Source organism: Puntigrus tetrazona, chromosome 14 (assembly GCF_018831695.1).
Source record: "Puntigrus tetrazona isolate hp1 chromosome 14, ASM1883169v1, whole genome shotgun sequence".
Classification (NCBI taxonomy): domain Eukaryota; kingdom Metazoa; phylum Chordata; class Actinopteri; order Cypriniformes; family Cyprinidae; genus Puntigrus; species Puntigrus tetrazona.
The window spans coordinates 13,835,094-13,850,587 of record NC_056712.1 but is presented as its reverse complement, the minus strand read 5'-3'; the positions used below and the strand labels follow the sequence as shown (position 1 = coordinate 13,850,587).

Below are 15,494 nucleotides of genomic sequence, written 5' to 3'. Positions count from 1 at the left end.
TCCTGGAGATCAGATTGGAGTTCAAACGTGAGCAGGGGTCTATGAGCAGTATTTACAAACTACAGTGATGGACAATCTTAAACGCAGCATTCATCAAATCGCAGGAAACCCCAGTATTCCCTGCTCTCAAATATGAATTAAACAGGCATTCCCAAAGCAGTAAGTCACTGATGCATGACGACTGAAATCTATGTGCTTAAACAACAGCAATCTTGTTGAGGAAAGGTATCAATGACTGATGATTAATGCGGTTTCAAGATCTTAAAATCAATACACTAAGCAGTCACCCATTACCTAAACCTTTTGGGATTTATATTACATCACATTTTGATCCAGACACTGTTAAGTTGATGACTCACTCCAGATCATTAAGTCTCTGGCAGATAAGCTGGAAGAAACACTCAAGTCACATCTTAATGACCCAACATTCAAAAAGTTTCACAGCTGTACTTTAACGAAAATCAAACACCACCAATGACGCTTCCCTTTCTGAAAACCATTTAACGGCTAATCATTGTAGACAAACACAGCGGCTGTTAATACATTGTAGCCGATGAAGGAACTGATTTATCTTTCAAACTGCCATGTCTGGTGCGATCTATAGCACTGTTTGGGCGGCTAAGATGAGCGTGAAGGGAACATTAATTTTTTAGCAGGGCTATTCTTGGATCAATGCTTTCAAGCCTCCCTGAAGAACCTGTATCATTATTTATTCAAATGTAAAAAAAAAAAAAAAAAAAAAAACTGACCGCTTTGACAGCCACATTGAGGATATGGGCCATTAATCTTAACAAAAATAAGATTCCCATATACAATGGGGTGCAGAAGTGTGACCACTAGTACTACTAAATGATTCTGTTCTGATTAATGTACATACACTATTGCTCCAAACTTAAAAAAAAAATTTAAATAAAAAATAAACACACACACACACACACACATATAGACCTTTATTCAGCAAATTCTGTCAAACTACCTATTTATCAAAGAAATTTTAAAAACATAGAACTATTTGAATTACTGATAATAATAAGAAATGTTTCCTAATTTGTCAAAAGATCGTGTGACAAAGATAGACTAATGAAAATTCAGCTTCGCCACCACAGGAATAAATTATATTTTAATTTATTTATTAAAATTGGTTAAAAATTTTAACTAGCAACAATATTTAAAAATGTTGCTGTTTTTACTGTTTACTGAAAAAATTAACAAGGGCTCGTTTATTGCTATATTGATTTTAGGTGTGATGCACAATGTTTTTGCCTTTATTATCTTTTATTAATAGGCATGTTCAATAAATTATATAATGCATTAAAAAATTATAATTAAAATGAACCATTCTTAAATTAATGGATATAATTATATACAGCAGTTAATTAGCTTAACTGTAGGCAGAATCATGAATAAAATTATGTGAAATAACCATCCCTTTTATATAGACAACAATAAATTCAGCCTGCTCTTGTTTTACAAGTCGTGGATCGCAGGAAGAGGTGAGGAAAACTGTAGTAAAAGGAAGTGCAGGGCAGGAAGATCACAACCTCTTTTCACGAGGACACTGTCCAGCTGCTAATGGGCCTTTAACAGATGGCCATAAGATCAGGATCACGGACACTGCATAAACTGAATTATGTTCCACACACCTTTGAATACGGCCTGCCGCAAAACATCTTTAAACCGCAAACACATCACACAAGGCAATCAATTAAACAGTCAGGCAAATATCATGCCAAATGCTATTAATAAGATTAATGGAGGCAAACATACACATTTTATGGACTGGCACAGATATAATAGACAAATGAGGTTCTTCTGTTTTAATCTCACTGGCTCAGTTTTACAGGTCATTGGCTCAGGTTTAGTTATAGTGACAATGTTTAGTGACGGAAGTGTTGGGTTTGATTACCAGGGAGCATGCATACTGATAAAATGTGTACCTTAAATGCACTCGAGTATGATGATTTGGATAAAAGCATCTGCCAAATGAATAAAATGTCAAAAAAATGAATAAAGAGGGATGAAATTTGCATGCACATTAAACAAACGGTTCAGTTTTGTTCCATATACATGTATATTTGTTTGAAATAAATGATTTGTTTTTTTCAACAAGGACACATTATTTAAAAGTGACATTTATGATATTTATTTTATTTTAAATAAATGCTATTGATCTGTCTATCTGTCTATCTACCCATCAATCTATCCCTTCCATCCATCCATCCATCCATCCATCCAAACTTACACGGTTACTACAACCTAAATAACTGAGCAGTGAGATGAAGAACAACTTAAGAACCAAGAAATGAAGCTGTTTTGGAGTAAACTACTACTTTATTATTTCGAGTGTCATTATTCATTGCAGCAGAAAATGGTAAAAACCGTTGACTGCTGTCAGTTCATATCATAAAGTATGCGTCACGTTGTGATGGCATTGTCACAAAGCTGCTACTCCAACATTTCCCCAAGACTAGGTGTTTGTTACCTGGTAAATGTCCGACAGGCTGCTGCTCCCAGAATCACTGGTGATGCTACATCCTGAGTGGCTGGAGGAAACGTGTGTCACCTGGGGGTGAATCCCGTCTGCCAGGTGCAATCTGCTGAAGTCTGCCGGCAACTGCATATGGAGACAAACAAACAGAGCGTCAGGATGTACATACGCCTATAATGATCCGTATGCAACCTGCAATGCAGCTAAAACCATGACAGTTAATCAGCACAACTTTTTCACCATACATACACAGATATATACACACACACACGTATATGTTCATATATACTGTATATTATCAAAAGGTCTCAAAGCTAGCAGATAGAGACTAAAAGCGCTGATTTGAACTTCACTGGAATTCCAAATGTCACAGATTGCAGTTTGTCTTTTTAGCTGAAGTTCAAAGTAATGTCAGATTTGAGGAAAGCTGCAGTCCACTACGCTATCATTTATTCATCACACCTGCAGTCTGATGTTTCTGATACGACTCCTCTCAAGGATTTTTTGGGTGAAACCAGGCCTCCGAGACATTCAATGTTTTATTAGAGCTAAAACACGACCAGACAATATCTTAAACAAGGGCCATTTTCAGAATCCACGGTTTCATCAAATGCAACAATATATCAGTCGGTTCAGTCACATTTAATACAGGGTTTCTCTATTTTCCCTTAGCAGAATAGCAGAGCTCATTTTCTAATGCTAATGCTAAGCGGTTTCTCAGACAAAGCCCTATGCCCTCAAAAGACTTATATGAGCCATGTGAATAACTAATATTTTCCACAATCCTGCTTATACGTTGGTTCCTAGAAGCTAAATTTGGACTCAAGCTGTAGAGAAAATGAAATTTCTAATTATATTTCTAATGCAAGACAGCCTTGGCACTGGAGAACGATCTTGGCTTACAGCAAGAACAAGGCTGGTTCATATCTACACAAAAACAATCATTAGGAAACAAATACCTCATAATTAATGAAAGAAAGACACTGCATAGTGGAAGGCTACAAGATATGCATGTGGCATGTTTATTTCCTTTAGTTCAGTGTGAGCGAGCAGCTCTTTTGTGGCGATGCTCTGTACATATTTGAAGGGGTGCGGCTGCAAGAGCAAAGCGTGTGTGTGTGTGTGTGTGTGTGTGTGTGTGTGGGGGGGCTTGTGCAAGAGGAAAGGCTCTGACAACAGCACTGAGATAAGGAGCTAAGAACCAATTTCAGCTAATATTAGAGTGCACACAGCCCACACGGGCACACGCATACACACACACACACACACACACACACACACACACACACACACGGCCACATTCCGATAAAGCTCTTTCAATCGGCTCCTGATTGTGTCTGCGTGTGTGCTCGTGTGTGTATGTGTGTTCACGAGTGAAATTGCTTTTTTTGGGGGGCTATTGGATGTCTTCAGCCAGCTGTGGCTGAGTATAGCTTTCATACAAAATGCATCTGACCTAATTTCCACTCCCATAATCATATACATGCCGGAAATGCAGCCAATTCTCCTGGGAGACGTAGAGCTTGAACACAGAGCAAACAACCTTATAGATGGAATAGAAGCAGATAAGGAAAACTATATTTTTGCCAGATACCTTCTGCACCGATTCCGGTGCGGTAACAGGGGGAATGGAGGTAGGTGCCTGCTGTTTGGCGAGCTGTGAGGCTAAAGGTGTGTTAACACACTAATGTGTTGATGAATATTCCTCCTCACATACGCAAATTCATTATTTTAATCTATTGCCATGGCAGTTCATCCATATTAATTAGGGCTATTTACACCTAAAAGCAGAGAGACAACATGAGAGGAAAGAAGAGGGAGAAAAATGAGAGAGTGAGTGAGTGAGCGAAAGAAAAAAAAGAGAAAGAACTAGAAAAAAGGAAAAAACTATGAAAGAAAAACAAAAATGCACAACAAAGCAAAGGAAAGAACAAAACATTGGCCAAGTGAATAAGAAATAAAAAAGAAAAATATGGAGAGACTGTAGGCGACAAATGGAGAAAAAAAATTTACAAAAGAAAGGAAAAGGGACAAATTTAAATGAAACAATATTCAATACAAATGAACAAATAACAGTGAAAGACAATGACTGAAAAAAAAAAAAAGATTTAAATACTGGACTGTAAGATGGACAGGGGCAGATAAAATAAAGAACATAAACGGGAGAAAAGCAAGAAATAATAAACAAGAAAAGAAAAACAAAAGACCAAAGAACAGAAAAACTGAACGTGACAAAAATAAACATGAATGAGTAAAAAAAGAACATACAAACAAAAGACAAAAGAGAACACAAGAACAAGCAAACTGACAGAAAGGGCAAAAACACAAATGAAGCACAGAACAAAAGGATGAACAAATGAAAGACAAAACAGAAGTTAGAAAAAAGATAAGCATACTTAATTAGGGTTCTTGAAGCACCAGTACACACTGATGTGGTTCAGTATACACTATCAGGTCAGCGAGTGCATTCAGCACTTAAAATAAAGGCGCTGTGATAGCAGCAAAGCGCCTCAATCCTCCCTCTACATCCCTTCGCTCGTGTTCCTCAAGGCTATTCCCTCAACAGTCCTGGATGGCCACAGAGCTGTCAGCTATGATACACACATCAGCTCTCTTCTCGCTTCCACTGCAGAAAGGAGCCATCAAAACCTCCAGCACGCCAGTAAATTCACTTCTCAGGAGTGAACACGGGCTTTCCTCTCTGCTGTCATAGAAACAAGCGGGGAACAATGAAGCAGTTACCAGCTTACACTGAGCCATGCCATTTTTCAAGGTGTCTTTTTGTTTGTAAATGAGGGTGATTTGCACGTGATGCTTCCCACAGGAGTTACAACTGCACAGACTGTTTTAACAGCATCTTCATTACGATGACAAGAGCTTTCTACAAAAAAATAAAATCCGTGCACGACATTTAAGAAAAGAAACGTATTTTCGTTTGAAGAGAACAGTCACTTATATTTTTAAACGTTCTTTAGGTGCATCTAAGGAGAAGGATAATGATAAACTGTAGAGAAATGTGAAAGAACACCTTGTTTTAGGCTCATCGCCTCGCAGAATAGATTTAAACATGGTAAAATGTTAAATTGTGCTAAGAGTATTATTAAATTAACCAAAACAGTTAGCAGGGGAACTTTGTGCGACAACAACAGCTGTTCCAATTCTGCAGGAATCTCCAGATTCGTCCCTATGGGTCGGCTTGTGACTGAAGAAGAGAATAAAAGATTACAAAGTGTTCCAAGTCCTAAATATTACACAGATTGTCCATGATGTTTAATTTATCTTCCCAAAACTTTGTATGATCTTCTTATAAAATGCTTCACTTTCATAAATCTTATCGCCACGGGCAATGCACAAGTATTATCTCCTTCCAAAGATACAACATGCTAACGTACACAGTTCATTTTATGAGGTGGTTCATTCAGCAAGACTAATGAGGTTTATTCTCTAAGGTGGGGGTGGGACACATACTGGTTAAATCAGTATATAGAAAATTGCATTTTACCCATATATTTGTGAGCTAAACGACAACAAACCTGTGTAACAAGTCGGTGTACTGCTAGAAAAACCCCAAAAGACGAGAACACGCATTCATTCAGTTATCCTCACTTCAGATAACAGTTAATCTAATGAATCATTCACAAACTCAGAAGGTGTCGGTTTTGATCAATATGACGAATCCTTCACCGCACTTACGACTCAATATTAAACTTGCTTACTGAACTGTAGGTTATTGTTTCATAGCAATATATATGACAAGTATTTGTTGTATTAAAAAATAAAATAACTAAATATTACAGATCAGTTATTTTCAATACACGCACACATATACATACATACGTATATATGTATATATGCAAATTAATTCATCTGCAACAACCCAGCCCATTTTGATTCTATATACGTCTTTGGTATGCAAAGACATCATTTAGCCAAAATGTTGGTAGCGACATCAGTCAATAAACATGTGTCAATAGCAATATCCTGCCTGCCTCCCGTGCCCACCCAGGGGTCCGCTCCTGTCCTTTAAGTGCCCTTTTCATGTCACTGTTGCACATAATAAAGACTTAACTCTCCTACTACACAATTTAGAGCAGGCCTCAGTCAATTAACCAAAGAGGCTTTTAGTCAAATAGCGCACAGGTCACAGACAGCACGCTACACTCATAGGGCTCCCAAATGTCACTGTTGTGATGCCTCTGGCGGAGTTTCTAAAAAAAAATAATGGACAAAAGGCAACACTGACCTTTCACACTTATCTGTACGAATGCAAGGTTAATAAATGCTATAGGGTCACAGATTTAACTGTATCCGTGCTCTTCAAAACGTCTGTGGGTCACAAGCAAATCCAAAAAAGATACTGCAGTCTTAAATGACCTACATAGCCAGACAAGAGTGCTACCAAAACTGGCTTCAGTCTCTTTTTATGCACAATTGCATGCATACCTGTTTCTAACAACGACCTACCTGCTGTAAATCATTGGAGGTGTGGATGTGTGAACGTGTAGCTTATACGCGTGTGATGAGCTCATGTCTGTCAACGCGAAAGGTGTGACATTATAAAAAAGGGCTGACGCTGGAGGACTCAAAGCTGCAAACCTATCCCATAAGCCTCAGCATCGCTCTGGGGCCTCTCGCTTTCCTGAGCTGAGAGGATCAAAAGATTAAAGAGCTTCGGCTGGGCGTCAGATTAAACAGGACCGATATTCTCACAAACACATGCCAATATATTTACTACGCTAATGTAGGGAATACGGCTAAGGACTAACTTTGTGATATTCAATGAAATAGTGTCCTCAATTAATCCCATCAAGTACTTGTCTCCTTAAAGCTAAATGATGCTAAACAGCACGTGTCCAACTGGTCTTCGAACAGAGCTCTATGTACGCAAACTCAGTGGAGCAATTGCAAATTAAGAGGGATCTTCTTTTGGCATAAAACTTTTTGAAAAAGAGGGGATAGTTGGTGAAATTATATTGGAAGAACTTTTGTAGACCAGTTGCAGCACAAACTATATGAAAAGATTCAACAAGTTTAACAGGTAGAGTATGATACTAGCAATAAAAAGGCATAAATTAAATACAAATGCTTCAAATAATACTTAAAATGTCATGCTTCTTGAGCACGAAATTAGCATGTTAGAATGATTCATGCATGTGACATGAAATACTGGAGTAATGGTTGCTGAAAATTCCACTTTTCCATCACAAGAATGAATATAAAAATATATATATATATATATATATATATATATATATATATATATATATATATATATATATATATATATATATATATATATATATATATATATCATAGTCTTTCATATTATAAGGTTTTTTTGCATTCTGTGCAGTTTTGAGCAGACAGTTTTTGTAGACTTGTGTACATAGAACTCTTTTTGTTTTCCAACATAATATAATATAGAATATAGAATACATACATATAGAGGGAAAGAGAGAAAGAGAGAAAGTATTTTTAATTAATTTATTGTTTTACGGTTTTGCAGTTTCATCTACCGCATAAGCCTTTATCAAACTTTTGAATATGAAAAAAATGTTTTTTTGACTTAATTAGAAGTTACTAGTAAAAGCAAACGTGTAGATGTTTGCTTTTACTAGTAACTTCTAATTATATATATATATATATATATATATATATATATATATATAACTTCATGAAACAAATATATATATATAAAACATAATATGAAGGATGCATTAAATTCATGCATTGAAATGAATCAAAGGAGTATGAGGGAGGAGGAGATGTAGAAAAATAAATGGGAGAAATCAAAATGCTCAATATGGTGGAAAACCTGCCTTACATAAAAAATAAATAAATAAAACCTAGATAGACAGCAGCTGCCAAATGGAGTTACCAAAATGGCCACCAAGTGAACAAGCATGCCTTAAAGGGAAAATAAAATCATAAAAACATAATTAGTTTCCGACATCTGATTTGTCAATACATTTTTCTAGTTGTGCTCAAGCCTTCACACCTGTTCACAGTATCACTGCAGCTTGCACAGTGAATTGTTGTATTTGTTGCATAGCAACACTCTGTTATGTCAGGATCTATGAAGACGTTCGAACACCAGCACATGTTTTCAGGGCTTGCACAAGGCCAAATGAACACTAGCACATTATGGCTGACAGAAGATCAATTCATTTACAGCTAAAAGTGCTCATCATTCCACTCAGCAACCCAGCGCTGATCGCTTTCCGATGCCACCCGTGTGCAAACACTACCGAACGTGATCACTCACTGGCGCGCGCACACACACGAACAAGCATCGAGGCGTTTGCTCACAAACGGCTTTATGAAACGCTACATACATTGAGCTGACAGCATCGTTCGGAGGTGTCATAACTCCTCCCATGCACAAATGCTCACATACGGTCATCATGAAGCCATTTAAATCTCATTTTTAACGATTCCCAAGAGCTGCGACAAGCCAAACGCGATCTTGGCCATTTCATCATCCAGTACACACACGTCTGAGCGTGTGCGGGGTGACGGGGGGCGGTGTGCACATGGCCGCCTTCACACACTGACACACATTACACTAGCAGCGGATGAATGAGGTCGTGGCACTCGACAGCCTCTCGTAATACAAGAGTCGAGCGATAAAACAGCTATACCAGAATCGCATGAAATGTCAATTACAACATATATGCAATTAACCTTTTAAATCGCAACAACGGTATTTGATACGCCTTTTAATCTCATTTAGCTCTCTGCAATGAAAGCAATGTTAGATATTCAGTGCATCTAATGCCGTTCCCGTCCATCCTGATCATGTTCGGCACATCAAGCTAATCTGATGGTAGTATTTTGAGGAAGCGAGAAAGCTAGCAATGTAGGGTCGATACTTACGGGGCTTTTATCAGCCTGGCTGGAGACTCCATGGCCGCCACCACTAACTAATGGCTTCATAATGGAGGTGCAGAGCCAGGGCGAAATTTAAGCATCCTGCTGGTTCCCACTAATCTTTCCCTCTCTCCCCCCTCCAGTGAGTCTTCCCCTGTCTCCCGTATTTTCTCCCCCCTCCTGCGGGGAAAAAGAGGAGAATCTTTCCCGGGGAAGGAGGGGGAGAGAGTATGTTCGCCGGAGATGATGCTCTGGATTTGAAAGAACACGGTTCCCACTCCAAAAAAAGAAAAAAAAAAAATCAACGTTTTTCCTTGTCAGGTGCACACGGCATCTGTCTGTTCGCTGGGTCCACAAAAAAACGGCAAGGAGGAGAAACACAGTGTAAAAGGATGAGAAATCCGAGCAACGATGAGCAAAAACCGAATCCTCCGTTTCAGGTAATTAGGTAAGACTCTCCCACCGGTGACGACCAATGCCGATCGACGGCGTTGTAAAAAAATGAAGGAAAAAAAGGCAAAAATGGCTGACAGCACTTTCACTGCCTCTCCATCCTCTGTCTCTCTCGTCTCCAAGCGAATGGATTTATGCACCATTAGCCGAGGCTGTGACCAGAGAACCAACCTCACGCATCCAGGCTGTCTTTGTTAAACACTCTCGGTTCATTTGTGTCCAAAGCAGGGGGGTGTGTGAGTGTGTGTGGAGGGGGAGGAAGAGAGGGGGCTTTGAATAGGAACCTCCTCCCTCCCTCACTGATGTTAAAAGAGCGCCGCTGGTGCCTGCTATACTACACATACAACACGTATATGGGTAGTTGACGCATAGCATGATTAATCATTTTCAGGGTTAATGTGTATATGTATGCATATATGTATACAGAAAAGTTAACAGTTTATTTCATTTTAAAGCATGTTTTAACCAGCCTATAAAATAAAAAACTAAATTTTGGATTTTTAGTTCATGTCTGTTAGGCAATTTTTACGTTATTTCACTCTGATAAACTAACAAAATGAACTCTGAGCGGACCTGCTAATGTAAAATTTAGAGTCTGTCCAAAACTGTCCATTTTCCCTGATAAATGCAAATATTTAAAGGCTTTTTAATGATCATAATGTTCTGTATAATCTCTCAATTACTATGAACTTAAACACATGTAAAGATTAATATATATTTTTAAATCTATATACATTTTTTTTATTGTAATTATTAGTTAAAATATTGTATTTACATAGTCATACATACATACTTTACAAACGGAAATAAATGCACCTACCAAATGGCATTTATATATATATATACACACACACACATCTACAATATTAATGTTTTAGATGGAGTGTTAAAGGTATAGTTCACCCAAAAATGTATGTATGTGGGCAATTCACATCAAATACTAAGTTGTCCATGCTGCTTAAAGAGATAGTTGAAAAGAAAATGAAAACTGTCATCATTTACCCACCCTAATGTCGTTCCGAACCGGTTTGTTTTTCTTTCTTATGTTGAGCATAAAAGAAAAAAAAAAAAAAGAATAACCAAACAGTTACTGGTCCCCATTAATGCATGTAGGGAAAGAAATACTATGGAAGTCAATGGGTACCATCAACCGTTTGATTACCAGCATTCTTCACAATATCTTCTTTTATCTTCATCATAAAAAAGAAACCCACAACGGATATAAATGGGTCAGTGAGGGTGAGTAAATGATAACGAAATTGTCATTATTGGGTGAACTATCCCTTTAAGTAGGAAGGTTAACTTAGTATTTAATGTTGAATTACCTATACACACACACACACACTCGCACAGACACTGCAAGAGAACAAGAGTGTGCTAATGAGAAAATGAGAATGAAAGAGCATGCAACGGGTGAGGTGCAGATATGGAAATAAGAGAGGATGAGAGAGAGTTGAATGGTGGTGGTGGGGGGGCAGAGAGGAATGGAAAGAGAGGGATGGAAAGACAAGAGAAATGAAGGATGAGCACAGTTAGCCCAGCGAGAGTAATGTCATTATCACGCTCCCCTCCGCTCACCACCAGAGCTGCAGGCAGTTGGCATGGCAACCGCGGAGGAGAGCCATTTCCTGGTCGGTTTGGGCGGGAGAGTGTGAGCTGGAGGCAGGAGAGGAAGAAAAAGAGACAGAGAGACGGAGAGATGGAAGATGAGAGCAGACGACAGAAGCGCAGAGCACATGGCTCTCTGACATCCTCTGTGTTACTATGACAACGCTGCCAATTCACTCCCCACCCCCACCAAACACACACACACACACAAACACACACTCCGGTTACCCCTCTTGGGCGACTGACAGCCCCGCCCACACAAGACCCTTTAGCTTTGTGATGACGGAAGTGAGCTCACCCCTCACACACACTCTTCCCTAAAGGTCCATCTCTCTTTCTGTCTATCAAAATGAAGACATACAGTAAATGTTATCATTCAATCAATCAGTCATCTGTCCATCTGGTATAAAGCGATCATTGTTTTCAGAGAGGAGAGATGTGATATCTAGCTGTGCCCTGGACTGACACTATATGATGATAAGAATTTGAATAACAAAGAAAAATACGAACAATGCATCAAGCAGGTCAACAGGCAATCAGATGTCTTGTGCAAATATCCATTCGCAATGAAAAGGAAAATATGACAAAATGACATAAATAACCTTAGCAGTCTGGTAACAATAACCTTTATAGTAAAAATAAAGACGAAAATAAATAAATAAATACATACATACATACACATATGTGTGTGTGTATAAATATTGCTCAAGAAAATATATTTTCATTAAAATGTATGTTGTTATGGGGTGCATCAAAGGATTTATATCAATTCAGTAAAATGAAATGCTAATTATATGCAATATATAATGAGTTTAGCATTATTCTTAGACATAAGCGCTTTGCTACCATATCAAAAAGAAACAGCCAGCTTGCACGTTTGTGCTTACAAAGGCGACGTGGGCGTGAAGATTCAGATTGAAATTTTGGACGGCTTCCAGCTACGCACAGGGACCAAAACAACCCCCTGATGACATCATCCCCGATGATGTAATGCCTGACAAAAACAAGCTCAGGTGCTGCCACGTCCTGTCGTTAGAGTAAGCACCAATCATCGTAGGAAAACAGAGCGTCATTACGTCACTGTGGTAACAGGGTCACATCAAGGGACGGCTCGGCATCACCCAGAGTGCATTTCAGGAACAATAGACGCTCATTATGGAAAGGTTGAGAGTGGGTCAAGCAGCCTTCGCTACATGTGAAACAACAAAGAGTATCCATGTCCAAGACAGAATAAATATGACATAAATACGTTTGAAGATTGAAGTGAGCAAATAGGTTTTAGATTAAGGTACATAATAATCGGGCTGTTTAGTGATCAGCTGATATAGATTTTAAAAATGTTTACACATACAGATATCTAGAGATCAAAACGGTGAAAAATATCTTTACATTTTTAAATATTTTAATGATGGCATACAAGACGCTAACATGCTGAAATTACCTAGGGAAATATTTTTTTAAAAATGTGCATTTTTTGCCAATATTTTTCTTTTAATTTCGTTAATTTTACTTTAACTTCATGTACTAATATAACACTAAAACTATATAAAATAAAAATGAACACCAGCCTATGATAAACACCATATGCTTAAAAAAATGCAAAAAGACAAACTATAAAAAAATATGTGAATTCAAAATGTAAATCCAAATGACAATAAATAACACTAAAATACTACAATATTTACAATAAAATATTAATTATACTATCATTTATGTTTTTCAAAACTAAGAACACACACACACACACATATATATATATATATATATATATATATATATATATATATATATATATATATATATATATATATATATATATATATATATATAAACTGGTTAAAAATATTATAATAATCATATTAATAAAAGTAAAAAAAAAACATCAACCATTAAAAGCAAAGTAAAGCAATAGACTTTGGAGGTAACACAATGGAGCTGCTGCTTATCACTTTAAAATGACCGATTGTTGGTGATTGACTATCACTAGTTATTTCATCACGTTCCATCAAATGGCAAGCTGTTATACTTCCAAATCGTTACTTTGTTTAGCATAGGTCCAATCAAAGCACAATATATGTAAAACAGCATAAAATGGTGTATGGTGCATTAACTTTACGGATGAAAGTTTCGATCAATGAATCAATCCGTTCAAAATAAATAAATAATGGAAAACCCAGCAGTTTTGTGAACTGATGATGTAGGCAAAATATGACATGCTTCTTACAAAGCTCTGAGAGGCTTTTCAGAATACAAATTGAGATATTAGTTCCTTTTGAAAAGCTACTGTTATCCCTCTACTGCTGAAAACAGCACAACTGTCAAAGATCCCTCCCCAACCTATACACAAGGGAGTCGGGATGCAGAGGAAATGAGAGGAAGTGGGAGAGAGAGAAAGACGCAGAGAAGGAGAGAGAGAGACAGACAGATAGGATTAACATCGACTGAAGCTCTTCCGGATCATTCCTTTCACGCCAAACCTTTTCAAAATTTGAGTACAGTGGGGCTAGACTGCACTCGTTCTCCAGAAGGATAGACCGCAGCTACAGTGTCACAATGAAGAAAGCTCACTGCCACTCTGACAAGCAAATGCAAACATTTTTCATTTTTGTAGTATAACATATGCTTATAAACAAGGGTGACCTAAACCAGGTACAACGCACTGTTCATTAAAAACATACACCAATTTTTATCAGCACCCCAGCGCAAAAGTTAACGGTGCGATGCATCAGTTCAAAAAATACGTGTGCATTGGATATGTTGTTATTTGTATTGCGGTGTATAGTTTTAACTATACACACACACTGGTAAAATCCAATTAGTAGATGCGCAAAACTTATTTAGAAAGTAAGCGCTAATTTGTGACCTATATTTTACATGTAGATTGATTCTCCCTTCTAAATGTTTTTTTCATCACTGCTGTTTCATGAATATGATGTGCCACAACAATACGAAGACAGAGCCGTGAGAAGGCAGATGGCGCTTAAGTTAATTTACGATGTCTGAAACAAAGAAATAAAAGCATTACCTGTACCATATTGAATTGTATAGCATAATTTTTCCCCCCACTGTATCATATTGAATCGCATTGTGTTGGATTGAATAAAGATTGCACTGCTTTGCGATAGGGGTTGAGACGCGCATCACGTCGGCCCCTGTTACAGAAATCTCTCTCTAATATACAGTATATTTATTTGGCTAAAGTGGGCAGGATTTCTTTACGTTATTTACATGGTAAAGAAACATGAAGAAAGGCAAAACTGCAAAGCAAAATGTGTCCCAAACAAGTCAAGACTAACAAGATCTTGTTATTCTTTAGATGTAAACTCATGATCAGAATCTGTTTTTAAATCCAAATCGCTTAACGCTTTTTATGATATATAATTACTTATACTGTGATGTAAGGCCCAACTAACAACTCAAATAACCTGTTTCATTACATTAAAATGTCTATAGTGATGCTTAGTTCATGGAGTAATCTTCTAAATGACTTGCACAGTAATTAACATGCAGTGTTAGAGCTGGTTAAGACAGTAGACGGAGAACACCACATGCATAACAATAAGGACCACTGCCTTGAGAAGGAGAGTAACTTCAAATGACCTATATGCTATTAAAGAAATAAACCAAGACAGGCCATGCATTAACAATGGGTTTGTCAGGCAGGACAAAGTATTTCCAAACAGCAAAAGACACCAATGATCAATATATCTTGATTAATTAATGTTTTGGGGTTTTTTTGTTTTACAATAAACCCCTTTTCAATTCAGTAATACAATCCATTAGCCTGCTAGTGTGCCATTTATGGTTTCTTTTCTGCTAAACACCATGACGCACTGAAATTATGACATATATCAGCTACTGAAAAGATTTTTTATACTATGAAAAGATTCAGTAAAATGTAAATAGTTACATATAGCTTCTATTGTTTGCCAACCATAGTTACTCAAAAATAACTATTTGGCAGGCATTTGTTTCTAGTAGCTGACATGTTTTGAAGTCTGAAATGCATTAAAACTTCTTTAGAAGTCCCAATTATAGCTGCATAGTTTATTGATCAAAGGTAAAAGTGTGTTTT

The 15,494-nt window shown here is 37.4% G+C and overlaps 1 protein-coding gene across 1 annotated transcript in view; it reads right to left on the bottom strand.

Moving 5' to 3' along the window:
- The window catches only part of rapgef2b (Rap guanine nucleotide exchange factor 2b), an 87,921-nt gene that overhangs the window by 21,163 nt on the left and 51,264 nt on the right, over positions 1–15,494 (bottom strand). The window contains 1 exon segment of the mRNA XM_043257026.1: positions 2,483–2,614. Coding sequence (XP_043112961.1) covers positions 2,483–2,614 — 132 coding nt within the window.